Here is a 27,650-nt window from a genome sequence, read left to right as displayed (position 1 = left end):
TTGTATCACCACGTTATGCACAGTTTGGTCACTAGCATCTTACATACATCGTATCGTACTGGTTTTGACTGTTTTTGGTTTCTACTTCTGGACGTCAATCACGCGACCCTCCTTGCTCGACTGCATGCCCAGCTCGATGATGCGCATGGTCCAAATAGCCTGTTCGGGCTTGATGGCGAGGCGCGAGGGGTCGTTGTTGACAATGGCATCGTGCATCGACGAGTAGATCGAGGGGTACCAACCCTTGGCACTGGGCACCTTGGTAGTGGTCCACTTGCCCTCGGTGCAGACCGAGAGCTCGCCCCACGCATCCTCGCTCTCAATACCGTAGCCCTCGTCGGCGACCGTCTTGCCGCCGCGGAGGAAGGGCTCCTGGGGGTCAAGACCAAACTTTTCAAACGAGCCAGTGGCGCCCTTGACCAAGTAACGCAGATGCCTGGGAACCGAGGACAGGATCGACGCGCCGAGGTGGACGGCAAGCGGCGTCTTGGATCCGGGCTGAGCAGGGAAGATGAGCTCCATCTCAAAGGCCTCGTCGAGGCCAATGCCGCGCTCGTCGTAGTTGCGGCACCAGACCTTGTCGGGAACACCAAAGAGGGTGACGGCCTGGTCGATAATGTGCGAGCCGAGGTTGTAGATGGCCTCGTTGTGCTGGCCAGGAGTCTCCTTCCACCCACCGGCGACGTGGTTGGCGGGGAGGGGGCGGTAGCGGTCGAAGCGGGTGTGCATCTCGTGGACGGGGCCAAGCTGTTCTGGTAAGCAGAGCCCCTTCAATGTCACAAGGACTCGGATTCACCTTGTTGTCCTTGATGAGCTGCTGGAGGGTCAGGAAGTCGGCGTCCCAGCGGCGGTTCTGGTACACGCAGAAGACAAGGTTCTTGCTCTTGGCGAGCGCGGCAAGCTCCTCGGCCTCCTGCACGGTAGGGGTGACGGGCTTCTCAACCATGACTTGGCGTCAATCACCATACGCTGGATGTGAAAGACTCACCATGCTTGCCGGCCTCAAGGGCAGCCTTGGCATAGGGGTAGTGGGTGTTGTTGGGGGTCGACACGACGACCTGAAATGGAGGTCAGCTTTGGTAGCAATGTTTTGTTTTGAACGCTGTGTACTCACGACATCAACGTCCTTGTCGTTCAGAACCTCGTCAATGGTAGTGACGACCTTGATGCTGTCGCCGCAGACCTCCTTGGCCTTGCCGCGGTTGGAGCGCTCAAAGACCGAGTGGACGACAAACTGGTCGGGGAGGGCGACGATGAGGGGGTTGTGGAAGGCCTGGAGGGAGAGGCCGGTGCCGAGGATGGAGACGCGGAGAGGAGCCATGGTGTGTGTATGTGTGTGAGAAAGAGAGAGAGAGAGATGGGTGTGAGGAGGGGCGATGAAGAAGGAGCAGGAGAGCAACACGGCTCAGTTGTTAAACAAATGGACACGAAGGGGGGTGGTGCTCCCGGCAGAACGGCACTTTGCAGCTGGCTGCAGCTGGCCAGCCCTGGGCGGAGACGAATGGTCCGCTGATCACATGCAAGGCAAACGGCGGCTAACAGCGGCTACTGCCGCGGGGCCGGGCAGTCACATGGGCCACGAGTGCCGCCGGCTGCGGATGGTCGTCGTGGCACACGGACGGAAAAAGTCCGTGAGCATTTGCTCCCTGGGGGGTTTTGTTTGTTTTCTGACTCGCTCACTTGCATCTGCTTACTCGCACCTGCTGCTGCTGAATCAGCCGTGCTTTGGGCCGTTGCGGGCGTTCCCCCTTGCCCTGCGGACACTTTCTGTGTGGCCCCGCCGTGGTTGGCCAGGTGGTTTTTGTGTCTCCCCTTCAACAGGTGGAGGTGGAGGTGTGGCCTCTCTGACTGACAGAGCAGGTGGAGGCTTTCCGTTCGGGAGTGTGCTGCAGTGCTCTCGGAATCGGGCAGAAAGGCTCTGGCATATGCAAAAACGTGCACGCCCGTCTCAAACGCCGTACACATCTGGGCCCTTAACTCGAAAGGGGACAATCACCCATCACTGACGCGAGAACCATCAACGACTGTATAACTGACTGATGGGTGCCAAGCAGCAGCGAGCGGCAAACGAAAAGGAACTCGGTACACGTCTTATTACGACCAACAGTCCTAGACGTTCCAGTAACGGCCGCAGTAGCCGCACCTAAAGACATTGCCGCCCAAGAACCAACCGATACAGGCTTCTGAAGAGGACTGGGTCAGTTCGTGCATAGCCTGGCGAGCCGTCTCTTGAGATACGTCGGTACTTACTGCCACGGTTCTCTGTAGACGAATTTCCACCGCAAACCATTGTGTAGAGAAGTTGAAGGACGGGGGTGGAGGTAAGCGTGAAAGGTGCTGTGCAAAATGAAGGGTGATGAGCACCGTGAATGAAAGACTCTCAAGCCTTGCTGCTGATTGCATTTTTATATGTACCAGCCACCTACTCGGCTTTTGCTCCTGCTCTCAACAAAGGACATACACGGAGTGGATGTGTTCCCGAGACCCCTCACGCGTGAGTGTTCATGGTGCGCCCGCAGTACTCGCACTTTCCGTCATTCCCCTTGACGCAGGGTGCTGGGCATGCAGTCAGTTATCTACAATCGGACAAGCACCTGCTGCTCGCCCGTTCGGCCAACGAGGGCTTTGGGACCAGGGAGGACACGGTACCTCACCTTTGTAGTTGTGGCCGTACTGGTTGCCTGGGCATAGTTGACTGTTGAGGTCGACGTGGACAACGCGTGAGGCGGCGTACATCAAGAAGGTGGTCAAAGGCGACATGGAGGGCAGTCGAGAGATGCGAGAGAGAAAACAGAGATTTTGACTCTTGTTGCACGGGCTGTCAAAGCTGCTCGATCTTTCCCAGGGCGATGCATCGGTGCGTGCGTCAGATGACGGAATGGACACACACGGAGAGACACCAATGCGTTCACTGATCACTGATGATGGAACTGATACATTTTCATTGAGCCGATGCTACCGTATTACTTGTGCATGGGGTAGTAGGGGCGCGAACTTTCACCTAGCGCTGCCCAAGGACGGGGTTCCATCAAGTACTCAGTGCAGAACTGACAGTACCATCTGTGGCCCGTGTTGGTTGGCCAGCAGACACCTGCAGTCGTGTCAGTAGGGAGACAAGCAGTAAGGATGCGAACTACTTACTGCCCCGATTCTCCCCGTAGACATTTCCAGCGCAAGCCACCATGTTTAGCGTAGTGAAGGAATAGATTAGTCCGCAGTGTGGTACGACTGTGGTGGTTCTAGAGGAGGTTCTATAACCATCCCGAGTGCTATCATGGACCGATCACAAGAGTCGATAGGTGGATGGGCTGCGACAGCTGTGGATAGATTCCCCGGGATGTCATCAGACGAGCGTCGCGACCACCATTGTCGCTCAGGTCGCTGGGCAGGAACAGTCATTTCGGGTGGCAGTGGCAAATCTCATTGTAGTGCTGGTGGCCAGAAGTGTCGACTGGACAGGGCGATGCGGCAACTCTGCATTCGGCGGTGAACATGTTGTAGACTGAGAAGCACCCCCAACTGTCTCAAACCCAGACGTGTGCACACATTTGCTTCTGATTGAAACTTTGGCTTCGATGATGCCGGATGTTGCTCGTGTCGCCATCACTTTTGTGCGAAAGTGGCCATCAGCCGCCAGTCAAAAGGCAACGCCTCCCATAATCTCAAGAAACCTGCCCTGCACCCACCACCACTGATCCTTTTCACTCCCCGCTTCAACTCAAATCAACGACCATGGCCGGCGAAGATCTCTACATCGGGTGCTATTACAAGGGAAAGCAGATCAGAAACTTCACCGACCTTGGTGCGGCTTATCGCGACTCGCAGCCTGAGCCTTCCTGCTGGAAGGCCGTCCGTGAGGAGCCCAAGGCTGAACCTGAACCTGAACCCGCGTGCGAGCCCCAGACGTCCAACGCCGGTGCCTACGGCGGCTATGGAGGTGCACAGTTTGGGGGCTACGCAGGCGTCTCCGGTGGATTTAGCATGCCCTATGGAGGGGGCTTTGCCAGCCAACCGATGGACCCTCAATACGCCGCAATGTACAGTGGTGGCGGCCAGCATCAAGCTTCTCCATACCAGGCCATGTATGGTGGCAGCCAGCCCGGCGCCTACGGAGCGATGTACGGCAGTGGCCAGCAGGCCCAACAGCCCCAGCACCCCTACGGTACCATGCATGCGGGTGGACAAACTGCCGTCTCTCCGTACGGTGCCATGTATGGTGGCGGGCAGCAGATGGCCTCCCCTTACGGCGCAATGTATGGCGGCGGCATGCCCAGTGGTGGACCGTTCGGTAGCATGGGTGGTGGGTACTTTGGCGGCTACGGCGGCGGTCACATGTAAGCTATATGTAGGCCGGTCGGACGTCGCTTCCATCCTATGAGGTGATGGTCATAAAGCCAGTATATAGTACAAAGAGCGGCAGACTCCATAGAAGACATGCAAAGATTGAGTGGACCAAGAGTTTCAATTTACATACGTGGGCGAGGGAAGGCCGTTGCAAGGTGGCGACTGTCGAGTGGTGACAATGAGGGTCAGTGACTTCTAACTCTCAATACGACGGTGTACTGTACGTCGAGATTAAGATTGAGATGCCTCGTGCCCCACATGTAACAAGACGGAGAAACTATCTTTGTTGGATTAGAACTTTGCATGGAAGCTTAACTGGGTGTGCTGAACCTGCTTGTTATCACAGGATAACCTGACCGCGTCCACGGCCCCTTGGCTGCTTTACATTCACACATGCCCCGCTTTCCAAGTACGAAGTGTGAGACAGATACGTACACTGTTGATCAGTCGCCAAAGCTAGCACCTGCTGGATACTCACTCGGTCGTTGATGGACGTCGTGGGCCCATCACCTTTTCAACTTGTGGCGTAAATTGCGGTTAAAAGACGCGACATGTGGCCTGCACTCCTTCATCGTCCTCCACTCCACTCGTCTTCCCCTCAACTCAACAACTCGTCCGGCTCAAAACAACGACATATCCCTTGTCTCTGTACACGCTTCCCTTCAACCAACAAACCAATGTTCGGTGGCGACTACAGCAGCTTCAGCGGCATGGGTGGCGGCGCCTACGGAGGATATGGTGCAGGTGCTCAGCACCCGGGTAGTGCCCAGCAGGGTGGCTACCCGAATGTCTTCGGCAGCAGCGCCGCTTCCTACGGCAGTTACCCCGGTATGGGGAGTGGCATGATCCCCACGCAGTCCCGAGGTGGTGGCTACCGTAACGAACAGGACGCTTCTGCCTACGCCTCGATGTATGGCCAGCAGGCGGCTTCCTCTTACCCCGCCTTCTTCGGCCACCAGCAGCCTGCATACGATATGCATGCGGGAGGCCCGCATGTCCAGAACATGGCTTTGCCTTACGGAACTATGGCTCCTGGTGGTCTTCCCAATGGGTTCAGCCGCTACTCGACCATGGGTGGTGGCGGTAATTCCTTTGGCCCGTTCTCGGGCGCTTACAGTGGGTACCAGGCTGAAACGCCTGAGCCTGCTGAGCAGCACGATGAGGAGAGCTATGGCGCCCCCTCGTACAATACTGAGGGCATGTCGAGGACTATGCAGTTCGCCCTCGGCCTCCGTTAGTGAGGCTTCCCTCATATCACCCCCTAAGAATAACCACTTTCAATCGACAGAGTGACCTCATGCAAAGAATTGACTGGAACCGTGATGCACACTCCCTCCGTCGGTTCCGCTTTTACACTGATATTCTCCATTTTTCGTCACCTGGGCACATGACCGTGCTCTGCGGTCACGTTGTACGCAACTTTAGCAACTGGAGCATGCGTCTCCTCTAAGGGGATGACACACAGAGCACAATGACGCAGAGACTTATCAGAACCACCTTCCACTCCTTTATTGGGGCGGTGAGGGGGGGGCACAAGGTGATCATGCATCGGAAGCAACGGTGTGGCGCATGTGTGTTGTGTGTTGTGTGCTGTGTGCACCGCGTGATGGTGTCGCACACCCATCACAGGTCATGTACGGGACTCTTCTGATCTTCAAACTCCATCAGGTGTGCTTCTCCCCCACGCTGTGACGGCTTGGCACTTGACGCGAATCAGGGTGGATCAACCCAAGCCCAAGAACGGCATACATAAACCGCCACCATCCCTCGGGGGTACTGTATCTTCATTCCCCATCGTTTCCACCTCATACATGATGTCCTCGACAGCTACCGACTCTCGTCAGTACTTCTCTGCTCCTTACTCCATGACGCCTTGGATGGTACGAAAGCAGCAGATTATAGAGAAGCACGGCTGGCCCAAGGTGGCCAAGTCCCATCCAGACCTAGTCATGAACGTTTCATGGGAGACAATCGAGGCAGAGCAGCGTAAATACAACTTGGTCTATATGGGGCCAGACTTTCCCAAGGTCGCCGAGTCTGGTTACGACGATCAACAAGTGAGGGGTTCCTGATTCCAAGCTAAGAAGCTGACGACCCCGCAGGGCGCCGGGTTCCACTTTGTGCTTGACACCATCCCCACTGCCCAGCAGGTTGCTTTCTGGCAACAGACGTTTAGCAGCTACTTTGATCCCCAAGGCGGTAAGTGGTCGAGCGGATAAATTGAGAACGACACTGACCTCCAGCCAAACTGATCACTTGCCAACCGTTCGTGGGCTGCAATGGCATTCAGCTCTATATCCACTTTGCTCGTTGGGAATGGGTCAATGACTGGAACCCGGACCGGGAAGTTTCGCTGGACGACCAGTTGCACGCGCTTTCCAAGCAATGGGATTTCCACATGTGCCCCCCATGCCCATGTTTTCTAGCATGAATGGGACGGCCTACTACCGTGACGAGGAGTGATGAGTGCACTATGGATGCATGTATAGTGCTGCAGGGCACTCGGCCATGGGTACATACGAGGCACATGCCGCGGGAGGCATGGTCCTTGCGATCAGAGATTGGAAATTCAGATGGAAGTCATCACCCACTTGAGGCTGCTGAACAGACTAACAGACTTGTGGCCACCGTCCAGCTTGTACTCATTCCCAATCGTAACACAGTTAATTTCACGTGGGTTAAGACAGTCGGGACGTGAGAAGGTTGAGGTTAACGTTGTCTATCTGGACGACGCGGTCTGTTCATCGGGGTATCCATGTCCCTCCATTGGTGACGTTGCAAGCTTGTTGGCGATGTACAAGGTGGTACGAGCTGACTTGCCCGGAAGCAGCACATCGTTGGTCGTGCCGTCTACTGGTAGCCGTGTGACGGCCTCTCAACCAGCGGACGTTGATGTACATGGGGTCTTGTTGATTGGCCAAACCCGCACCTCCCTCAGTCCTGAGCGTTGCAGCGCTCTGACGGGACTGCCTTTTGTCGGAACGAGTGAGTGCAGTACTTGCACAACCAAGGTCCGAAGAAGTTGACGCACAGCCCCTGTCGGTTAGGCGGACGTCGCCCCCGCCCAAGTTAGTCAAAGGATCAAAGGGGGTGCGGTAACGTGCGCTGCCCGTCCACGAGAGCCCCGGCGGGTCACATCACGACAACACTGAAGCCGGACACGATGGCGCAATGGCGACGGAATCAATTGCCATTGACCAGCAGGGTTGGCCGTTCGCAGACCCAGTAGACGGCTGCCTAAGCGAAGCTTGCGAATGGAGACAAGACATGGGCCTTTTGCGTGAGTGTCGCTGGCATTAGAGACCCCACGCAAGTGTGTGACTTCATTCTTCCATCTCATCGTCTTACAACGACCCAGTTGATGGTCGGGACCTGTAGACCAACTGGCTAGCCCACGCACGAGCACCTTAGACGGGGTTGACCTCGATCTTGAGACCAGCCATGCCGCCCTTGATCAGAGTGTCACCGTCCTTGACGAGGGCGACAAACTGGGGGCTGGCCTTGTGGACTGACGTCAGCGGGTGGTGAACAACAGAGCTGCAGCTCACCTTCGATTGCGGCCATGTCGTCGTACAGCTCGTTGATGTTAAAGTCGAGGCCGTTTTGGGTAATCTCGTACTTGTGGTTGCCGGCCTCGTTGGCATCGGTGTTTGCCTTGACGGCCTGCAGGACTGGTCGAAGTCAACAAGAGCAAGGACACTAGGACAAGTGTTGGCACTCACGGGCCGCAATCTTGGCCGCGGCGGCCTCGTCGACGGCGGTCAGGCTGGCAAGGAGGTTAAGCATTGTCGTTACGTGTGGGGGGTGATTCTGAAAGACAAAGTAGTGGGGGAGAACCGAAGACCGATTAACCGGCTTTCATAAGCACAAGCATTCGCACCGGGGGACCCGCGCGATGTCGTCGACTGCCCGCGCAGTCACATCGATAGGCGGGCATCGGCGCCGAGGCAGGTTAGCTTGGCCGCTGGAGGAACGGTAACCGACTACGCGGGCTTTCCGAAATCCGTTGAATGATATTCCGTGCGCCATCTCATGCTTAATGACCTGCACACATGCACAAGGAGAGATATACAGAAGCAAGGAGCGTCAGTCGACCGTCGGTTCAGCGAAATGCGGCAGTTTGGTAGTCGTTGCCCACCATGCATGAAAGGTATTACAAGGCAGCAGTATTACCAAGCACACGGAACATTATAGACTGATTGTTCCGCTTGTCTTGCTGTCGTCTGAGTCCCGGTGGACCCGCTCAGAGAGAGAACACGGTGTGTCGCTACTTCTGTCGGGTCGAACCAACATTGCAAGAGGAACTACATGTTCCCAACAAGGACGACAAGTTGGACATGGAGGGTACCACTCAACCGCCAGGCTGCCACCGAAGCTGATGACGTCATGCCGTAACAGGCCAACGATACCACAAGGAACCAAGCGCCTTGCCCACCTCGAGTTGTCCGTCCGGCGCTTGGGCGACTCACGCGCGCGCTTATCGATATGGTCCATCGTCATGAGGGGGGGCCTATAATGAGATTAGGAGTGAGTCAGATCAGTGCTGTATCCCCACCTCCCTCAGTGCATTCAAACACACTTTCCTCGTGTTTTTCTTCGCCATGACAGACGACAAGATGAGCGCTGTGCGAGCCTCCAAGCGTGTCTCCATCGCCTGGGGAGGACGCCCAGCCAGGGAGGACACTGACACGGTCGTTCTCACCATCAACGACTACTCGCTCGACCTCCGCGTGTTCACCGAGGGACCAGACACGGGTGGTATCGACTGGGCGATTGTCGCGTTCGTGCACTCGGTCCCCACACAAGGTACGCTACGAGATCTCCTCAACTGTGGGTCGCTTGCTGACACATGTGCAGGCGGCAAACCCGTGTTACGCTGGGACCACATCATCGACTCTCGAGGCGGAACCGACACTGGCGACGAGGGTGCTTTCGAGGTTCTCCCCAACGGCGACGTCCTCGAAACGGGCTCCATGTTCAACCCGGCAAGGGGCAAGGACGAGTCCTATGAGGAAATCTGGCGACGATTCCCAGTCACCCCTCCTGCGCAGTACTGCGTCCTCGAGCGCATCGACGGCGCATGGGGCGACGACGCCGTCAAGGACAAGAGGGCCTTCCTTGGCCGGTTTGGACCCCGCGCACTGGGCGTCGCACAGGACGGCAGCACGTTCCGTGCATACCGCGATGAGCTGAAGGGTGGTGCTGGGTGGAGCCGGGTGTACGAGTTTGATGTGGGCACTGTTGTGCCGCCTGTGCCCGTTGAGCAAGATGCTGGGTGGGCTGTGGGTGACACGGTGTCTGTTGGTGAGGGCCAGTGGGTTGTACGTGCCGCTGGTACAGTCTAGTTGTGGGTGACTGGCGCCAAGCGAGCGCTCGGGGGTGTCAGGCTCTCTCTCGCATGGACCGTTGTTCGAACCCCACATTGTGCCAATGTCATCCTCATTGCATACGGTCCGAGCACCCCTCTCTGCCCCCTTTGTTGCGCTTGTTGTGATGGATACCATACCATACACCCCACCACCACCAGGTCTTGGCGAACTGGTGGCGACCACTTGCACAGCATGCTTTCACTTTCTCACAGTCACCACCCCCCTCACCCATCCCATTCACCATGAGAATACCCCCAGCTCTGCACTGGTGGGCCGCACAGATCCACATGGCCCTGTATGCCGTTGACTTGCTGCTGAGCATCGCAGTCCTCGTCTGGGGCAGCGTCTTGTACGCCCTCGTGGACAACCAATCGCGGTACCACGCCCCAGGACGGTTCGCCGCTTACACCGTCATCAACTGTGCACTCGTCATCTACTTGACAGCTTTGTAAATACCAATCACCGCGGACGTGTTGCACTTTTAACATCTGGCAGCTTCATCGTGTCGCGGTTCCGCCCCAACAGCGGCTTTGTTTCGTCCACGGCTGATACTGGTATCATTGGGCTTTTCATCGTCATCCAAGTCATCTGCTACTGGATTGTTGGTCCCTCTGCCCTGGCCAGACAAGGAACTGTCTACGACGAGTGAGTGTCGGTACCAGAAACGCAGGGCTGACTTGTTTTTTTTGCAGTGACATTGGACGATATAGGACGGTCAACTGGGTCCTTTGGTTCATGGTAGGTGCACTGTCCCTTGACCAGCTGCTCATAAGTTTTCAGTTATGGTTCACGCTTCTCTTTGAGGTCGTGTATCTTATCCTGACTCGCAAGGGGAGGGAACGCCAGCAGCGGCGCAGCTCCTTCCGTGTCTTGGCCATGGAGAGCTACCCCGGCAACGGGAGGGGACCCTTCTCGACCTCGTCCGACAATTCCGGCCCCTGGGTTCCCATGCCAGACTTGCCGCAACCACCACCACCGAGCAGGGTTTGAGAAGGAAGAAACGCGAGCGTCGAGTGGCCCCTTGGAGAACTCGCGGGCAGAGAGTTGGCTCTGACAGTCTAACGGTTGCGCCGGAATCCTATCCAACACACCACCTATTCCGTAACAGAAAAAAAACATGTTGTATCCACACCGCCGAGGTCATATGGCCCCCACGGAGGGGAAGAGAGAGGGTCTTGGGCTCTCACCATGGCGAGTTTATTAGCTTTCCTGTACTTGTACCAAGCGACCGTTGTACTGTGGGAGAACGTAATATTCAGTCGAAGGCACCTCACCGCAACCGCCCCTGCGGGACATGCTTTGCATCGCCACAAGAGTAGGGTGAGCAATCAGAACAGCGGCTTCATCTCAATTACTGAGGACATGATCGCCCTGTCCATCGGCACGCTGGCACTTTGGTATACCCCACCATTGTGTAATTGGGAGGGAGCGAGGAGGATCCGTTGTTCAAGTCGACTGGCCTTTGACGGAGCTTGTACCGTGTATCGCGGGTTGGCAATTGCCTTGTTGGCCTTGGTGCGAGTTTTGTCGACCCACAGTGCGTGGAGACGGCGCTGACAAACATTAGATAGTGTTTCCCTCGGTTTCCTCTCCCTGGAGGCCACATGATTCCGAGGGATACAAGAAGAGTATGAGGAAGCTCATCGTAAGAGACGGAAGCGCTGCTGAAACAGAAAGCGCAGGCGTTGGCTTGCTCTCACACACGCGTCCATGTTCACAGACCCCGAACCGCTAGTTCGAGATACGACCCCGCGTGCCATGGACGACGTCGTCACCTAATGTCATACATAGATGTACGCTCTCGGTATCTTGTGAGATGCGGACGTGTATTGGCTCGGCGCAACCCGATCGCCGATCCCATTATCCTATCCTCAGTTTGCTTGGCAGGGAACGAGATGAACCACAAGATCAGCTGATAGTGTGCAGGTGGCTGACTGTGAGTACTCATGCTTAGATAGACAAGCCAAACAACGCCAACGTCTTGCCGGGCGTACCTAGATACCGGCCCGAGCACTTGGCAGGACTTGGAGGTCCGAGGCGTCATGGACGTTCAACTTGCACCTGGACCAGCAAAATGAGAAGGAGCAACCGGCTGGCCGCGGCTGGGCCGGATGCCTGGCTGCAAAGGGCTATAGGAAAGGGAGACTGCGCAGAGGGTATATTGCAACGCTACCCATGCGGCACTGGCGGCCGGCGGCATGCTCCACAGCCCAGCCCGGCCAGCCCTGGCTGGTTACAATTTTCGCTTCAGTCGTTGGGTCAAGTGCCGAGCACACATAGCAGCAGTCTGTCCCCGCTCTCTCTCGAGTTTTGGCAACATGCTGCCGTTCTGTGCAAAGCAAGGGGTCGTGGGGAGCAGCCACAGAATATACCGGCTCCATCCTCGCCGGCGAAGCCTCAGAATCCTCGTCGAGTGCAAGCGCTTGGTTGTGTCCTTGGCAAGAATCGGCACTGCGCCGAAAATAGTGTGCCTCGGGAACCTTGGCCCTCGTGGTCCCTGTTGTGGCTGGGCATGGGCGGACGGGGGCTCTGGTCCTTGTGCACCTCTATCCGTCGTGTCCATGGATCCATGTGGGTCCACATGCAGCCAACCTGCTCCAGACCTGGCATCTCCGGCACAACCGGCCAAAGATACGACCCAGGCAAGCCAATGCCCATCCTGATCGGGCCTGAGAGCCCCGCATGCTGCACTGTAAAAGCAAATTGAGCAAGGCCAGTGGTCAGTCTCCCTCCCCGCCTCCCCACCTCCGACCCATACCCGTACCCCGTCCACTGGCCGGCGCGTACTGGCCTAGAACTTTGGCAGCTACACTTTTACTTCTGCTCCCCCCATCTCGCCACGGGTCGGACACCTCCATCAACATGGAATACGACAAAGACTACAAGCAGCCCGAGTACGGCAACGCTGTCCACGACCTCGAGGCCGGAGCGCAGCACGGCGACGCTGTCATCCACGACTCTGAGATCAAGGACCAGAACCCGCTGTTCCGCGGTTTCCGCAAGCTTTTTGACAGCGGTGTCGAGGCTCGTGGTATCGAGCGTGTGCCAGAGGATGAGCGCGATGGCAAGCACACCATCGGTCTGATGCTCCTGTGGTGGTCGGTCAACACTGTCGTCTCCACTTTCCCCATTGGCGTGAGTCACACGACCATGTGCCCCTGACCAGTGCTAACAACTCGTACAGCTCCTTGCCCAGGCCTACTACACCATGACCTTTAAGATGGCCGTCGCGGCCATTGTGGTCTTCACTGCCATCGGTGCTGCATGCACTGGCTTTATCGCCACCCTCGGCCCCAAGACAGGTCTCCGTACCATGGTCATCTCGCGTTACTCGGTCGGCTTTACAGGCGGTACCATCTTTGCCGTCTTCAACATCCTGACGCAGCTTGGATTCTCGTGCACTGCCGTCATCCTCGGTGGCCAGACCCTCACCAATGTCAGCAACGACAAGCTCCCGCTCGAGGCCAGTATTGTCATTGTCGGTCTCCTCGGCCTGATCCTCTGCTTTGTCGGATACAGCGCTGTCCACTACTGGGAGCGCTACTCGTGGATGGTCATGGTTACCTTGTTCCTCTGCATTCTCGGCCTCTCGGCCCACCGCGGCTTTGACGCGTCGGCTCAGGAGCCTCTCCAGGACCATGGCAAAGCGTTTGCCGGCGACTTCCTCAGCTTTGGCGTGAGTACAACCGCCCCAGGACCCGCTGTCACCATGTACTGATCTCCGCAGGGTATTGTCTTTTCGTCTGTTGCCGGTTGGGCTCCTATCGCCGCCGACTTCAACTGCCGTCTCCCGGCCACCATCAGCCCCGTCAAGGTCTTCTTCCTCACCTGGTTCGGCCTCATGGTGCCCCTGCTCTTCATCGAGATCCTCGGCGCCGCTGTCATGACCGTCCCCGACTTTGCCGCCGCTTTCGAGGAAGGTGACGCGTCTGGTGTCCTCCAGGAGGTCTTCAGGCCCTGGGGTGGAGGTGGCAAGTTTATCCTGGTCATCTTCTCCTTCTCGATCATCGCCAACATTGCGCCCAACACCTACTCGGCCTCGCTTTCGGCGCAGACCCTTCTGCCCATCTTCCAGAAGATCCCCCGTGCCGCCTGGTGTGTGTTCATGTTCCTGGTCTACACCGCCGCTGCCATTGGCGGTCGTGAGCACTTTTCCGAGGTGCTCTCCAACTTCCTCGCGATTCTCGGCTACTGGGTGGCGTTCTTCATCGTCGTCGTCGCCGAGGAGCACTACATCTTCCGTCGCCGCATTGGCTACGACTTTAGCGCCTACAACTCGTTCAGCCGTCTCCCTGTCGGCATTGCTGGCATCTTTGCCTGCGCCTGTGGTGCTGGAATGGCGGTTGTTTCGATGGCCCAGGTGTGGTACATTGGTCCCCTCGGCGCCGTGTTTGGCGAGTACGGAGGCGACCTTGGTTTCGAGATGAGTGCCGCCACCACTGGCATCCTCTACCCGCCTCTGCGGTATCTCGAGCTCAAGTACTTTGGTCGTTAGACAAAGACATGATTGTATTGGTGCGGAGAGGTATGTGGGGATTATGCTACAACTCGTTCGGTTGCCGGGGGGAGTGTGATAGTTTGGTCCAAGTTGTTAAATTTAAACACACGCGTGTTCTCGCCGTCAAGTTGTGACGTGCGTGAGTCGTGTCTGTGTGGTACGTATCCGTACATCGTTATCCGTATATGTCGTATCCGTATGTCATTGAAAGTTGTCATCGTTCTCTCCTACTCCGTTGCGTGCGTTGCTTGATGAGTCCACTTGTCGCTTATTTTCGAGACCGAAGTCCTCGGTTGATCGGTTACTCGCGGGACGGCCATCTCCGACAGCCTCCGGCAATCAAAGCAATGGGCCCCGCCCACTCCCACCTATGACGGTGCTCTCCATTCGAGTTGCTTCACAACCACACACCTTCCGAACCAGCCATGAGCACACCCAAACCAGCAAATGGGGCCGGCGCCAGGGTTCCAGAGCATATGAGCGACGCGCACGTCATGGACTATACAATTCTGAACTGCGGTCACCCAATCGTTTCAAAGCACGAGGTCGTGATCGGCGACCTGCCGGTCTATGTGCATGGTCTAGACGGGATCCAAGGCAGTAAGCTGCCGGTGGCTGTTATTGTGGGGAACCGTCTGGTACACCGCGACCTGTGAGCTGAGACTGTCCAGTTCATTGCCCATGGGTGGGCCAACCAGGCCAAGACGATGGATCACATGGCATCCGGCTTGATTGGCGAGATTCACCGCATGGAGGCTGCCAGTGGGAAACCGAGGGTGCGCGACGTGCTCGTTGTCACACTTGTGAGGACTCAGATACTTTGGGGCGTGATGACTGACACAACACAGGACCAACGAAACCACGGCGAGCGCGTGCGCGTGAAGGTTACAAACTTTGATATTGAGCCCACGCGCCTGTAAGTCGGCTCCGTCGGGCAGATTGCTGAAAGCGTAGTATCACTATGGCCACGATCGTCAGTGAGTTGACCGGGTAGTGGTGCTTGACGTGGTAGCTGACTGCCTTCAGCTGGTGGCAAGGTTGATCACCAGTATGCGATGGACTTTCTCCCTGCCGTCCTCTTCCCCGACGGCGAGCGCGAGATCGTCGAGTTTATGTCTGTTGGCATTTCGATGGGTGGTGAGTGTGTTCATCACCGAAGTTGCTCCTGTACTGACACTTGTCCAGGCCACGTCACTTGGTGGCTCCTCCGTGAAGGTATAACCCTGCTGTCGCCACATTGTTGCTGAAGCTGCAGACCCCCGCATCAAGATTGGCGTCCCGATGATTACCCTCCCCTCCGAGGCCCTTGGCGGGCTCCTCACCGCCCGGGTTGCCAAGCTCAAGGCTCAAGGCATCAACACGTACATGCCCGAGTCCATCAAACAGGGATTCTACAACCCCACGACCCAGCAGTACAAGGGCAAGAAGATTCTGTCCGTCCACGGCAAGCTCGACAAGTTGATACCACTTCGCTTTGCACAGCCAAAGCTGGACGAGATTCTGGCGCAGGACTCCAGCGGCAAGGATATTCAGCAGCACATACAAGAGGGAAAGGGACACGCAGTGTCCCCCGAGATGGTGTCCAAGGCCGCCGAATGGGTTTACATCCATGGCTTTTGCAGTTGAAGTGTGTGGAGTGCGGTGAAACACGAACGAAGCGCAAACCTTAGGCGGAAGCGACCACCTTCCGAGGGCGATGCACCAAGTTTACAAAGGAAGCCACTCCGAGGGTCGTTTCGGCCATGTGTTCTTGCGGATCTCACTAACGCATGACCGTTACTGATACTTTGCACCGCCCCCGGCCATCTGGGATGTCGTTGACACTTCTTGAAGCATGCATGCATATAAACCCAATGACAGAACCAAGGACCTCAAGGCCAGCTAACGCATCCCACCATGAACCTCGTCAACACCTTGCTGGCGTTCATTCTCGCCACTCTCGCAGCCGCTATCCCGGCTCCAAACCCGGTCCCCGGTGCGGACAAGCCTACACCTGTGATTGAGGCTCGCATCCCGCTCCCGACCTACACCCACGGCCCCATCAACACCACGATCCAGTTCAGCGGGTTCATTACCACAGTCCTTCAAGCCAACGGTCCTATCGCTGCCGGCACTCCCGTCGTTATCAACCAGGACGGCCAGGGCACGTACTTCAACTTGCAGGGCGGTGCCACCTATGTCCGCGTCGTCGACGACATGAGCCTCTGTCTTGCGGCGGGAGACGGTGCGTAGCCTGCTGGGTGCCAGTGGCAAAAGTGCTCAAACTGATATTTCTCGCCAGACGCGAATGCGTACGATGGCGCTGTCGCCCACCTGGCCAAATGCCCGTCCGAGTGCCAACCGGTCTCGCAGACGCAGCCGGGCCCAACCGTGTGGGAGTACACGTCCGCCTCGCGTCTTCAGCTCAAGAGCCAGAGTGAGTGATGACAAGCAGACAAGCAGTGACGAGCAGCTAACGATCGCGTTAGACTATTGCCTCGACCTGGAAAATGGCAACCGTGCCGACGGCACAAAGGTCCAGGTCTGGCAATGCGATCCCAACAATCAAAACCAGCAGTGGCTAATGTTCCCGTGGATTCTCCAGCCCTAGGAATGCACCGCGCTGTTGGTAGCGATTCAGTGATGATGGGACATTGAGCAAGTAGCTAATACCGTTGCCAAGTTGTCTACATACTTTATGACCTGTAATGGACGTCGATGCCGCGTTGAGCTTCTGGAGCTATTTCGTGGCTGCTTGTCCGCAACATCCTGATCGTGGCCAAACCCAAAAGGCATTGAACCAGCACCATGGAACTGTCCGAGACTGGTCAGAGCAAGATCTATTGGTACATACTGCATTCTCGGGTCTAATGCTTACCATTCTGAGGGTCACATGCGGCCTTTTATGAAACGTTGAAGAGGCCACATGACAACACCCACCGAGGCGACGTCATGGATGGAATTGCACGACTGGCACCTTACGTCATCTACGTTCGTTTGCATATATCTTTCTGGTTTAGAACTGGCTGGAATCATCGAAAACAGGTGGCCATAGACGGCATTGCTCTCATGTGCCCATCAGCTGTTTGGCATGCTTGGTTCTACGGTGGAACATGATGGGTATAATTACATCCTTGGCGGTGTGCACCACGGGGGGTCATGGGTCATCAACTTTCCTCTATCCCCCACCATTCCTTCAACTCCTTTCCACCAACAATGACCACTCACAAGCCCCAGCTACCGTTCATCTCTACATTGCCGACTGGGGACGAAGTGAGAGACCACACCCCGTTCCAGTCCCCGCATGCAGCCGCCACGGCGGTTGCCTCGGACAGCAGTACGGTGGCCAGCCTCAAACATCAGCTGGTTCAATCCCAAGCCCAAGTCGCGCGCTGCAAGCTCCACATCTACACCCTCGAGGCCGAGTCAGACTGTCTGCATACCCTCTTTGATATCCAGACAGTGTCGCTTCACCTCGACCGCGCGACGCGTCTCCTCGGTGCCTTCAACGGACTCAACGGTGGCAACGGCCACACGGCGCATGCCCCGAGTACCGCCACTGCTTCTAGCAGCACCACCGCCGCCGACTCCGTGGACACGCCGCGGATACGCCGCCAACGCGCCGAACTCCATCTCCGTCTGCGCGAACTGGAAGGGTGGACTCTCAAGCTGCGTAACCGGTCGGTGGCGCTGCGCGAGCGCAAGGCCGCACACACGAGCCGGCCGCTCCCGCCCATGGAGGTGCTGTACCCGCTCTCCCCGGCTGTGACCGCCGAGCAGCCTGCGACGGCCGACGCTGCGGTACCGGGCACGTCCACGACGACGCGCACGTACGCCACCACACTGGAGGACGCGGCGCTCGCGGCGGAACACTATGGGATCCAAGTGGACCGCCTGGGGCGCCTGAACACGACGTTGGAGGAGCGCCGGGGCGACATTGAGGTGTTGCTGCAGCAACAGAGGGGCATGGCCGGTACGCTCCGCGAGGTGCTCAGGCAGATTGAGCACAAGTATGGAGACCGCCTCGACCTGTCCGCCGCGCAAGCCGACGAGGACATGAGCCGGGTGGCCAAGGAGGAGATGGAGAGTTTCCGGACCCAGTGGGCGAGAGAGGTGGGTGTCACTGTAGTACCTGGTGTCCACGCTGCAGAGGCGCTGGACGTGGAGAGGGAGAGCAAGCGTGCTAAGACGGAGGGTATGGAGGTGGAGGAGGAGCAGCAAGATGAAGAGGAGGAGGCCGAGGACTATGGCGACGAGTGAGTTGAAAATGAAATGGAGCGATTGAATAATGCAGATTATGCGGTTATAATGCGAATGACTATGCTATACGAGCACCTTGCCCGATCCTGCGGGGGGTGATACAATGCCTTACAACGGAGTAGAACGAGGTGGAAAGAAGAAATGAAGGGTGGGGTGCTTGCGGTGTGGCCCTTGCCCTTCGCTGGTGTTGTTTTCGTTGCTGGTGGGTGTCAAGGGGGTCAACCTGAGGGCTGCGAGCCTCCAGCATCCTCAAGCTGGTACGGTGCAGTGGTCCACCCGCTCTCCTCGATGCCGAGCCCGTCCCTCACATCGCCCATCTCGCTGAGGCACATCATGCGCGCGTGGTCGCGTGACAAGGCCTGGAGGTTGACGGCGTGGCTGAAATCAATAACCTGGATTCCACGCTCGGGCGACAATGTCCAGTGGATGGGCTTGACGTCGCTGTGCATGACGCCGCGGGCGTGGATGGTAGCGTACGCGGTCAGGATTACCTGTCTGAAAGAGTCAGCACACATGTTAAGACACCGCCCCGGCGCCGCGCATAACTTACTTTTGCTCCACATTCAACGTGGCGACGTCCACGGGCTCGCCAGCGTGCTCCTCGAGCAACGCCCAGTACTCCATGCCCTCGACATCCATGCCGGCCCACACGCCTAGCATCTTCGGGGTACAGCTCAGGCCGTCAAGCTTCAGGTGCGCCTGGACGTCCTTGACGACATATTTGCGGACCTGAGCGCTCTCGCTCCACTCGTCTTGCGCCTCCGTATACGCGCTAACGCACGTGACCTTGAGGACCGCCGTCGTGCCGTTGGCCAGGGTGATGGTAAACGCATTCCAGATGGCGCCTTGGCCGATGCGGTCGGTGACCTCGACGACCTGCAGCGGAAGTGTTGGAGACGGCAGGGATGACGGGGTGAGGACTGGCAGCTCGTCAAGAGCAGCCAACGCGGTGGTGTCCACTGGGCCGCGGAATGTGACTCGTGTGAGGTCCTCGGGATAGAGGGCGCCGACGAACGAAATGTCACAGGAAGTTGGGTTCCGCGCACGCGACGTGTCGACGGCAATGGTGGATGTGCCGATCTGGGGGAGGGTTTCATGAGTTCCGTGCCGAGTGAAGAAGCAACAGGCAGGCAGGCACGTAGCTAACCAAGACGACTCACTTTATCCAGCGAGAGTGGGCCTCCTCCTGGCGCCAAAGTGCTTGCAGCGTCTACGATACTGTCCAACGCTGAGACTGTGACTGTCGTGGCCAATGCGGCGGTGGCTGTTGCGGTGGCTGTGGCTGAGCGTGTCTGGCATGTCAGATATCAGAGAGCGGATATTTTAACCGCCGGACAACGGGAGCACTCACCTCTTGAACCGACGAAGAAGCTGATGCGGTAGTGTTCAAAAAGGCCGACGATGTGATGGGCACTGGTGCTTGTACGCCTACGGACATTGCAGGAGGTTGGTTTTCACGTTGGGCTGGGGGTGTGTATAAAAGGAACTTGGTGTCACACGAGTTTAAATGAGAAGTGAGGAGACGAGTGCCAATTGACGAACCAGACCTGGCAACGACGATGTGGAGCAACATGGATACGCGCACGGGAAAGGGGGGGCACGTAGAAGACCCGAGATTTGATTCCGTCGACCCCCCTTGTTTATCTTGTGGGTGGTGCGATTTCCCACACACACACACACCGCCTGCAGCCTGGGCGCCTTCCCTCGCCTTCCCCCCCGTATATCCATCCATATGGTGACTGTTGGCGACCGGGGGTGGGCTTGCACGACAGCGGCGACATCGAGCACACCACCTCCCCCACCTTCCGCGCCGTCCAGTATCACTTCTTGATTGCCCTTCCACAATCCCCTGCAGTCAGGCGTCGATCTGGGGGTGATGTTCCATTCCAGGGGGGCAATGAGAACTGGGGGGTTGAGTCCTGCGGGGGACCTCGGGGTGACACCACGGTGGTGCCGTCTCGTCTCGGGGGGGGCACCACCACCATCGACTGTGCGGGTCCTTTGGGTGCTTGCGTTGACGACCGTGGATGTATATGTCTCTTGTGTGGGGGTGTGATGGCCAGCAACAAGAACGATGGCATTGAGCTGGACATGGAGAGCACCATGCCTTGCTTCACACGGACGGGATATCTGTAGAACACCTGCAGAACATGTAAAACTCCCTCTCCGCAAACCCCCCCACACCCCACACACCCCACAGGCCACACACCCGGGCCGAGTCGGACCGTTGTGTCAGAGTCTTCCGACGTCCTGGAACACACACACGAGGCTATGGCACGCACACCCAAATAATAATGTTTCTTGTTTGGTGGCAGGGGTTCCATTGTCTCACATGCGCTGCTCTTACCCAGCGACAGGAGCGGGCGAGCTGCCATCCCATGCATCTGTATACGAGGTGGGCACAGCTGCATGGCATGAGGGTTCCCATGTCGGCCAATTCGGCACCTGGCAATGGAGGGTGTGCAAACGGCGGCGGCGGGACCGGGCCGGGCTCTGGCTGCACTCGCGCCGCCCCGGGTATGCGCGCGCGTCCCGACGACATCTGGCGACCAAGCTGGCAACAACCCGTGTGTCCCCACATCCGCCTGGCCGCTCTGGTTTGCATTGCACTGAAGGCAGTGATATCGCAACTGCACCGACCACAACAGTACACGATGCTGTCGCCATCAACATCTCCAAAGGCATCCCTCAAGCCCGGCCAGATCCTCCTGGCACACGGCCTCGAGGCCCTCCCACAAACAGCAACAGTCCTTCCAATCAACGAAGCTGTGCGTAGAACATACACAAATATAGATATCTCTCTCCTGACAGCTCCAGACCCAACACCCCAACCTCCCCTCTGGACCCGTGGTCATTCTCGGCACCCCATGTCCCAGTATCGAGTCCATCACCTCGCTCGCCCTCCAAAACCCACAGTCACAGATTGGCCTCTTGGTACCCCTCCCACCGGGGCCGGACGGCGACAAGACACTCCGCGCCGCTGCATCCGGCTTCTTCTCCCCTTCGTCAGTCGCTTTGCTTCAAGACAGCGCTGCAGTCTACCTGGGGGATAGGCTCTACCTCGCTGCAGCGTTCCATGTCCTCGAGCAGGCCATGTGGGGCACCAACATGATGATTGCGCGCGAAGCGTTCGCCCTGGCACATAAGAACGGCGTCGACCTCAACTTGCTATACAATGCCTTGGGGAACGGAGCAGCGGGCTCACACGCGTTCCGCCAGCTGTGGAGTATCCTTATTGCGGGCAAAGTGGACGAGGCAAACCGTGTCACGCAGGTAGCACACACGGCCCTGGCTGAGGGCTTGGCCCTTGCATCCAAGGAAGTCTTCTACGCGCCTCTCATGGGACTGTCAAAGCAGGCAGCTGTCCGCAGGCTGGCCATCCGTGATGTCGCCGTCGACCGTAGGAACAGTGTCAGCGCCAAAGCTGCCATCCAGCCAGAGAATCCCATCAAGGTCGGATTTGTGGGTCTCGGCGCCATGGGCTGCCCAATGGCCCTCGTTCTGCACAAGGCAGGTCTCAACGTGGACGGCTACGACGTCTGGGAGCCCGCTCGCGACGCATATACCCAAGTGGGCGGTCTCGCCGTCGACGACGTCCTGTCTGCTGCCCATGGTGCGGATGTCTTCCTCCTGATTGTCGTCAACGCCGCCCAAGTCGAGGACATTTTGTTTCACCAAGGTGCCCTCGCCGCACTGGCCGACGACGCCGTCGTACTCGTCATGTCCACCGTCCCGGCATCCGAGGCCCGCAAGCTCAAGACAAAGATCAGCGGCGTGCGCCCTGATGTCGGGCTGGTAGACTGTCCGGTCTCTGGTGCGGTCCCGCGCGCAGCCACCGGCGACCTCATGGTCTTTTGCGGTGGTCTGGAGGACATCAAGGACCCCGTGGCGCAGGCTAAGGCCTACCGTGTCCTGTACCTCTTGTCCTCGTCACAAGGCCACGAAGAGTATCTTGTCCGAGTCCCTGGTGGGGTTGGACGCGGGTCAAGCGTCAAGCTGTCGAACCAGCATCTGGGTGGCACACAGATATCCAACTGTGCCGAGATCCAGGCGTTTGCGGCCAAAATCGGTTTACCAGGTCGCAAGGCGCACAAGCTGCTCATGTCTGGTCCCGGATGGTGCTGGGTATTGGGTCATCGAGGACTGTCTATGCTCAACGGGCTCATCACACCACCCATGTCGGCCATAGACATCTTTGTGAAAGACATGGGGATTGTAGTGTCCGAGGCGGAGGCGCTCGACGTGCCCATTCCATTGGCAGCACTGGTCCAGCAGCAGTTTGTGTTTGCAAAGTCGCTGGGGTGGGGTTCGGACGATGACTCGGGGTGAGTATAAGATATAGCTGTGCGCGAACGTTGTGGCTGACAGAGGAAACAGGTTGGTAAGGGTATGGGGCTTTGCTGGTGTGACAGTGGACTGTCCCGAGGAGTAGCCAGGTGTCAGTGTTGATGAACACCATGGACACTAGGTTTGTATGTAGCTGCAGATATAGCACTTCATCTTGGCTCCTACTGAAAGCGGTGTCCGATGACTACCCAGAACATGCACACGACCCTTTCCGACAACCTTTGCCGGTTCCACTGCCTGGGACAAACAAAGCAACACTATAGAGAACAATGGCCTAGAGACGGGCATGCACATCCAGGATGGGGCCGGCCACCTTGCTGGACCAGTCCGGGAGATCCTGGAGCTTGTGGAAGCCACCGTCAGGGCCCATGCGCGAGAGGTGGCTGCGCTTAATGTCCGAAATCTTGGTGCAGCCCATGAGGGTCATTGTGGTCGCAAACTCGTCGTAGAGGAGCTGAATGGCAAGGCTGACACCCTCCTCGCCATTGTAGGCCAGGCCCCAGATGGGAACGCGGCCCACCCAGCAATGGTCCGCACCGAGGGCGAGCGCCTTGAAAATGTCGCTGCCGCGGCGGATACCGCCATCGATGTGCACCTGGATGCGACCCTGCACGGCATCCACAATCTCCTCGAGCGCATCGATTGTCGCAACTGCGCTGTCTACCTGACGACCACCGTGGTTGGATACAATGATACCGGCCACACCGCAGCGAACAGCCTCGAGAGCGTCTTCCGCAGTTTGAACACCTTTGAGGTAGACGTCCATGGTGGTCGTGGCCGCAATGTGGCGGATCTTGGTCCAGGTCAGGGCAGCGTCATAGGCCTTGCGCGGGTCGTAAGTGACAACGTCGCTGTGGTCCATGTCCGCCCCCATGTTGGGGAAAGTGAGGTGTTTGGGGAGGGAAAAGTTGTTGCGGTACTCGTTCAACCGGCGGCCAAGAGCGGGCGCGTCCACTGTGATGACAAGAGACTTGCAGCCAGCAGCTGGTACAGTGTCAGTTGTCCGTCCGTTGGTCCCATTCCAGGTCTTGCACTGCGCTTACCTTCGGCGTCACGAATAAGCCTGGTGTTGGTCGCCGGGTCCTCGGTGAGGCACACCTGCATGCCATATGCGTTGCCAGCGCCAGCGCCCATGGCGGTCACATCTCCAATGGAGTCAGTGGCGTACTGCGACAGGAGCATGTTGATCCCAAACTTTGCAGCCGCGCGCGACGTGCCACACTCGCCGTCCTTGTGTGCGAGCTTGTGCATGGCAGCAGGCGAGAAGCCGAGGGGGAACGCGACCTTGGATCCAAAGCACTCAGTCGAAGCGTCGACCTTGGCGACGTCCACACAAACACGAGGGCGAAGACGGAGCCGGTCGTAGGCGGCAGTGTTGTCCTTGACACTGTGAGATGCCGGTTGTAAGGACTTGTTACGCCAAAACGCCGTTTCCCCACTCACGTGACGAGGTCCATTGCGCCTTCATTGTAGTACTCCCTAACAGTGGTAGACAGCTTCTGCGACGCCTCCCTCTGAAGGTCAGAGATGCTGAAGACGACGGAATCACGGGTGGCCTTGCGGTTCATTGTGTGGAGTGTGTGTTGAGTGAGGAGGCTGAGAGGAGTGAAAGATGTGAGAGGTGTAAGAGTGAGGATCCGACTCCAGGCGCTTGTCTACGCGTTATGTATGCGTCATGTGCTATCTGTTGGCCATATCCATATGCCCATGTCCGACAGCGATTCCCTCGGCCGGGTCATTTACGGTGGATCCAGCGGAATGACCGAATCTGGTATTCTTATCTGGCACAAAGGCAGGGAGACGTCGAGATGCAGGCTGCAAGCCGAGACACTGCTCGGAGTGGCCGGGGCGGCTCGAGACGGCAATCACCGAAAGCCAAATGTGTGCCTGGCCCACATTGATTGTACGTGCCCCGAGTGATCTGACCACTACCTGCGCTTGGAGTAGTACACTGCCCACGCTCGGGAGGTATCGAGGTCGAAGGGTCCAAGACACTGGGGGTGAGGTTGCTGGTATCACAAGAATGGGTGCATGGTCGAACGAGACAAAAAAAGGTGGTGCGTGGCTGTCAGCCACGCAACAATCCACGCGAAGTGGCTGCTACAAAAGTCTTGTCCGACTGACCGAAACACAGTATATTCACTGTCTAGAGCAAATTCATTCATGTAGACACTACAATACGCCAATAGGACAAATAAGGCGCCGCAAGACTAATCGCGTGTAGCGGCAATGATGGAGAACTCGACGGCAGCGTTGAGGGGCAGAGCCGCCACTCCAATGCCGCAACGGACGGGCAGAGGCGAGTCGGTGGGGAACGCTGCGAGATATGCCTGCTACGTCAGACTTTTGGTCTAGAGGCCACCTGCCCACCTTCTGGAGACCAGAAAAGTTCTCGGCATAGTTGCTGATGTAGATGGTAACGCTGACAACTGCCAGTGAGCAGGGCCTGTTGGACACCAAAACTTACCATCGGAAAGGTGCAGCCCAATGAATGCAAGACGCTTAGCAGCCTCCTTCAATGCCTGGGTAGTCTCTGGGGCAACACCTCCGGGAACTAGCGCGTTGTTTTCGCCGATTCCAATGCACCCAGCGAGATAGACCGTCTTGCCTGACACAATCATGTTTGAAAGGTAGGGAGAGCCTGCTGGTTTAGACCGGTGGTGGTATGTGTGCTCACCATTCGGGCCGTCCGCCTCTTTGACTGCAATCTTACTGGGATTGGACATGGTGTAACAACTGGAGATGATAACTACAACAAAAGAAGCCAAACAAACCTCTTATATGTATGAGTGGCATAGATGCATAGATCCCAGATCGCCCAAATCCGACTGGTAGGCGATTGTGGTGACCGGAGTGGCCGAGGTTGTTGTTGCTCACGGCGGCGTAACCTGCAGGGTTCGTGGGTTCGGTCAATGACGCATGGTCCTGCGAAACCTGCCTCCTGTTTTGAGATCCATCTCGCAATGGCAGGTTCGCAGCGACATGCTGTAAAAGCGTGAGTCAATGGAGCCCGATGAGGACGTGTTTTTGCCATTCCCTGACAGACTTGAACTCCATTTACAAAATGTGACCTTCAAATCTCTCTAGACATCTGCATTCCATGTAATTTCCCTAGTTCAATCCGGTTATATACATGTTCAAAGCAGAGCAGCTGGGTACTTCTCACGGAACAGTTCGATGTCGGGTTGAATCTCGGTGTACAGGCACTGTTTTGGGGTCAGCATGGAGTCTAGGCGGCGGTCTGTAGAGCCGTACCTCCGGGCTGCGATGGGTCAGCAGTGAACTCGTTCACGCAAATGAAGAATACGTACTCGCGCATCTCGGCAACAGTGTACTCGGCGTCCTTGTCGGAAATGACTGTCTTCTTCAGGCCACCAGCGGCGGCTGCCTCGACCAAAAGTTGGATCTGGCACTGCTTCTCCAGTGTGTTGAACAGGAACATTGCCTCGTCGCAAGTGTCGCCAAGGGTGATGAGACCGTGGTTCTGGAGAATGCCAGTACGGTTGGTGGCTCCGAGGGCGTCGGCGATGGCCTGGCCTTCGTCAGCCTCGAGAGCGACACGACCGCCGTCAAGGTAGATGCCCTGGTTCTTGTAGAAATAAGTCGCGTCCTGGTTGTTGACCTCGACCGGTTTGCCAAACACGGACCAAGCCCGGCCATACTGCGTGTGGCAGTGAGCCGCCGAGTTCACCTCGGGACGAGCCTTGTGGATAGCGGAGTGGATGGCGAATCCAGCTTCCTGCACGGCGTTAGCTTTGTACATGCCACACTCAGCGCTTACGTTAATGGGAAGCTGAGCACCAATGGGAGACACGTAGCCATCGGGTCCAACCAGGACGAGCCTGACCGTCAGCCCAGCTGCAAACATAAGCTCACTTGGAAACCGTAATGGCGCTGAAGTGAACGCCGAAGGGGTTAATCCAAAAGTGGTCTGGGAGTACAGGGTCCTAGTGGTGTGAGAATCTGATTGTTTGCCACAGTGGCACCTACGCGAACGGTGATGTGACCAGCGACACCCTGGCTGTATCCCAGCTTGCCCCACATCCTAAAACACAGTGCCAAGTGTTCCTACCAGGTGTGGTGAGCGATCACCCACAAGCACGTATACTCACCTTCACCCACTGGCGCTTCTGAAGAAGGCTCTCCTTGTCTGTCCCAGTCACGAACTCTGGGAACCCGATGCGCTGGGCAGGGATAGTCTTGGCCTTGTCCCCTCGGTACCACCCGTCGACAATGCTCTCGCGGGGGGTGGACTGGTGCTCCGCACGGAGCTGGAGAACCGGCGTAGCGGTAGTGGTTTGAGTAACAGTGGTCATTTTTGTCTGATTGTGAAGAGGAGTACATAGTTCACTGGGTGTGTGGGGTTGACCTGTTTTAAGTGAGACACCTGTGCAAAGTGGGGTTTGTGGACGCGCAGCGCTTCCCCGACTTATCGTCTCGGGGCAAACATCATGGCCGTATCGGCACCCACTGATAGCGACCCCGTTGTTCCCGTACACAGAGTCCGAACTGTGCAGTGCTCTCACGGCTTCGGGATGGCCGAGCTCGGAGTGCCCGAAAATTGGATCCCAAGTGCCCACCTTACCCCACTGGATTGCGGGGCAAGCAACTGACCCAGGTCATACAGTTATCAGGTGACCTGTCGTGTCTGTGCTTGCCACTGGGGTAAGCAGCGATGGCTCGACGAGCCGTCAAAGCGGCCAAATGGTGGCTGGGAGATGCCGCGGTAACCACCGATTTGTAGCAGGGCAGGATGGCGACTAAGTCCCCGATCAACATACATATATACCTGCCGTGGATTCGACACCTCATACTGGGATGGACCTCCTTCTGCATCACGAGTTAGCCATACA

General features: G+C 57.4%; 16 protein-coding genes across 16 annotated transcripts; 10 read left to right on the top strand and 6 right to left on the bottom strand.

Moving 5' to 3' along the window:
• Positions 1-81: 81 nt before the first annotated feature.
• On the bottom strand, positions 82-1,321 carry EHS24_001570 (uncharacterized protein; the record flags this gene model as incomplete). Its single annotated transcript, XM_028617358.1, has 4 exons — positions 82-747; positions 797-948; positions 989-1,058; positions 1,115-1,321. The coding sequence occupies 4 exons, from the start codon at positions 1,319-1,321 to the stop codon at positions 82-84; spliced, it is 1,095 nt and encodes a 364-aa protein (XP_028474665.1).
• A 2,411-nt stretch (positions 1,322-3,732) lies between these two features.
• EHS24_001569 (uncharacterized protein) lies at positions 3,733-4,338 on the top strand (the record flags this gene model as incomplete). Its single annotated transcript, XM_028617357.1, has 1 exon — positions 3,733-4,338. One exon carries the CDS (start codon positions 3,733-3,735, stop codon positions 4,336-4,338), a length of 606 nt encoding a protein of 201 aa, XP_028474664.1.
• A 683-nt stretch (positions 4,339-5,021) lies between these two features.
• EHS24_001568 (uncharacterized protein) lies at positions 5,022-5,637 on the top strand (the record flags this gene model as incomplete). Its single annotated transcript, XM_028617356.1, has 2 exons — positions 5,022-5,577; positions 5,633-5,637. 2 exons carry the CDS (start codon positions 5,022-5,024, stop codon positions 5,635-5,637), a joined length of 561 nt encoding a protein of 186 aa, XP_028474663.1.
• A 521-nt stretch (positions 5,638-6,158) lies between these two features.
• Positions 6,159-6,563, top strand: EHS24_001567 (uncharacterized protein; the record flags this gene model as incomplete). Its single annotated transcript, XM_028617355.1, has 2 exons — positions 6,159-6,401; positions 6,447-6,563. The coding sequence occupies 2 exons, from the start codon at positions 6,159-6,161 to the stop codon at positions 6,561-6,563; spliced, it is 360 nt and encodes a 119-aa protein (XP_028474662.1).
• Positions 6,564-7,751: 1,188 nt separating this feature from the next.
• EHS24_001566 (uncharacterized protein) lies at positions 7,752-8,130 on the bottom strand (the record flags this gene model as incomplete). Its single annotated transcript, XM_028617354.1, has 3 exons — positions 7,752-7,852; positions 7,893-8,015; positions 8,067-8,130. 3 exons carry the CDS (start codon positions 8,128-8,130, stop codon positions 7,752-7,754), a joined length of 288 nt encoding a protein of 95 aa, XP_028474661.1.
• Positions 8,131-8,945: 815 nt separating this feature from the next.
• On the top strand, positions 8,946-9,689 carry EHS24_001565 (uncharacterized protein; the record flags this gene model as incomplete). Its single annotated transcript, XM_028617353.1, has 3 exons — positions 8,946-9,150; positions 9,202-9,648; positions 9,685-9,689. 3 exons carry the CDS (start codon positions 8,946-8,948, stop codon positions 9,687-9,689), a joined length of 657 nt encoding a protein of 218 aa, XP_028474660.1.
• A 266-nt stretch (positions 9,690-9,955) lies between these two features.
• Positions 9,956-10,703, top strand: EHS24_001564 (uncharacterized protein; the record flags this gene model as incomplete). Its single annotated transcript, XM_028617352.1, has 4 exons — positions 9,956-10,161; positions 10,209-10,358; positions 10,406-10,451; positions 10,494-10,703. 4 exons carry the CDS (start codon positions 9,956-9,958, stop codon positions 10,701-10,703), a joined length of 612 nt encoding a protein of 203 aa, XP_028474659.1.
• Positions 10,704-12,395: 1,692 nt separating this feature from the next.
• Positions 12,396-14,208, top strand: EHS24_001563 (uncharacterized protein; the record flags this gene model as incomplete). Its single annotated transcript, XM_028617351.1, has 3 exons — positions 12,396-12,848; positions 12,898-13,389; positions 13,441-14,208. 3 exons carry the CDS (start codon positions 12,396-12,398, stop codon positions 14,206-14,208), a joined length of 1,713 nt encoding a protein of 570 aa, XP_028474658.1.
• A 428-nt stretch (positions 14,209-14,636) lies between these two features.
• EHS24_001562 (uncharacterized protein) lies at positions 14,637-15,837 on the top strand (the record flags this gene model as incomplete). Its single annotated transcript, XM_028617350.1, has 7 exons — positions 14,637-14,811; positions 14,869-15,014; positions 15,060-15,127; positions 15,166-15,188; positions 15,238-15,348; positions 15,397-15,426; positions 15,467-15,837. The coding sequence occupies 7 exons, from the start codon at positions 14,637-14,639 to the stop codon at positions 15,835-15,837; spliced, it is 924 nt and encodes a 307-aa protein (XP_028474657.1).
• A 270-nt stretch (positions 15,838-16,107) lies between these two features.
• EHS24_001561 (uncharacterized protein) lies at positions 16,108-16,801 on the top strand (the record flags this gene model as incomplete). Its single annotated transcript, XM_028617349.1, has 3 exons — positions 16,108-16,435; positions 16,493-16,627; positions 16,680-16,801. 3 exons carry the CDS (start codon positions 16,108-16,110, stop codon positions 16,799-16,801), a joined length of 585 nt encoding a protein of 194 aa, XP_028474656.1.
• A 605-nt stretch (positions 16,802-17,406) lies between these two features.
• On the top strand, positions 17,407-18,450 carry EHS24_001560 (uncharacterized protein; the record flags this gene model as incomplete). Its single annotated transcript, XM_028617348.1, has 1 exon — positions 17,407-18,450. One exon carries the CDS (start codon positions 17,407-17,409, stop codon positions 18,448-18,450), a length of 1,044 nt encoding a protein of 347 aa, XP_028474655.1.
• A 218-nt stretch (positions 18,451-18,668) lies between these two features.
• On the bottom strand, positions 18,669-19,888 carry EHS24_001559 (uncharacterized protein; the record flags this gene model as incomplete). Its single annotated transcript, XM_028617347.1, has 4 exons — positions 18,669-18,945; positions 19,001-19,530; positions 19,611-19,742; positions 19,802-19,888. 4 exons carry the CDS (start codon positions 19,886-19,888, stop codon positions 18,669-18,671), a joined length of 1,026 nt encoding a protein of 341 aa, XP_028474654.1.
• Positions 19,889-21,104: 1,216 nt separating this feature from the next.
• Positions 21,105-22,779, top strand: EHS24_001558 (uncharacterized protein; the record flags this gene model as incomplete). Its single annotated transcript, XM_028617346.1, has 2 exons — positions 21,105-21,218; positions 21,268-22,779. 2 exons carry the CDS (start codon positions 21,105-21,107, stop codon positions 22,777-22,779), a joined length of 1,626 nt encoding a protein of 541 aa, XP_028474653.1.
• A 292-nt stretch (positions 22,780-23,071) lies between these two features.
• EHS24_001557 (uncharacterized protein) lies at positions 23,072-24,365 on the bottom strand (the record flags this gene model as incomplete). Its single annotated transcript, XM_028617345.1, has 3 exons — positions 23,072-23,781; positions 23,841-24,184; positions 24,241-24,365. 3 exons carry the CDS (start codon positions 24,363-24,365, stop codon positions 23,072-23,074), a joined length of 1,179 nt encoding a protein of 392 aa, XP_028474652.1.
• Positions 24,366-25,007: 642 nt separating this feature from the next.
• EHS24_001556 (uncharacterized protein) lies at positions 25,008-25,523 on the bottom strand (the record flags this gene model as incomplete). Its single annotated transcript, XM_028617344.1, has 4 exons — positions 25,008-25,127; positions 25,168-25,226; positions 25,265-25,438; positions 25,475-25,523. The coding sequence occupies 4 exons, from the start codon at positions 25,521-25,523 to the stop codon at positions 25,008-25,010; spliced, it is 402 nt and encodes a 133-aa protein (XP_028474651.1).
• Positions 25,524-25,934: 411 nt separating this feature from the next.
• On the bottom strand, positions 25,935-27,113 carry EHS24_001555 (uncharacterized protein; the record flags this gene model as incomplete). The annotated part of the gene is made up of 7 exons (XM_028617343.1): positions 25,935-26,003; positions 26,053-26,059; positions 26,109-26,536; positions 26,579-26,639; positions 26,674-26,744; positions 26,788-26,865; positions 26,910-27,113. The coding sequence occupies 7 exons, from the start codon at positions 27,111-27,113 to the stop codon at positions 25,935-25,937; spliced, it is 918 nt and encodes a 305-aa protein (XP_028474650.1).
• Positions 27,114-27,650: the final 537 nt, after the last annotated feature.

Source organism: Apiotrichum porosum (genome assembly GCF_003942205.1).
Source record: "Apiotrichum porosum strain DSM 27194 chromosome Unknown scaffold_10, whole genome shotgun sequence".
Lineage (NCBI taxonomy): Eukaryota > Fungi > Basidiomycota > Tremellomycetes > Trichosporonales > Trichosporonaceae > Apiotrichum > Apiotrichum porosum.
Note: the sequence above shows the minus strand (reverse complement) of the source record. Positions and strands in the feature narration are given on the sequence as shown.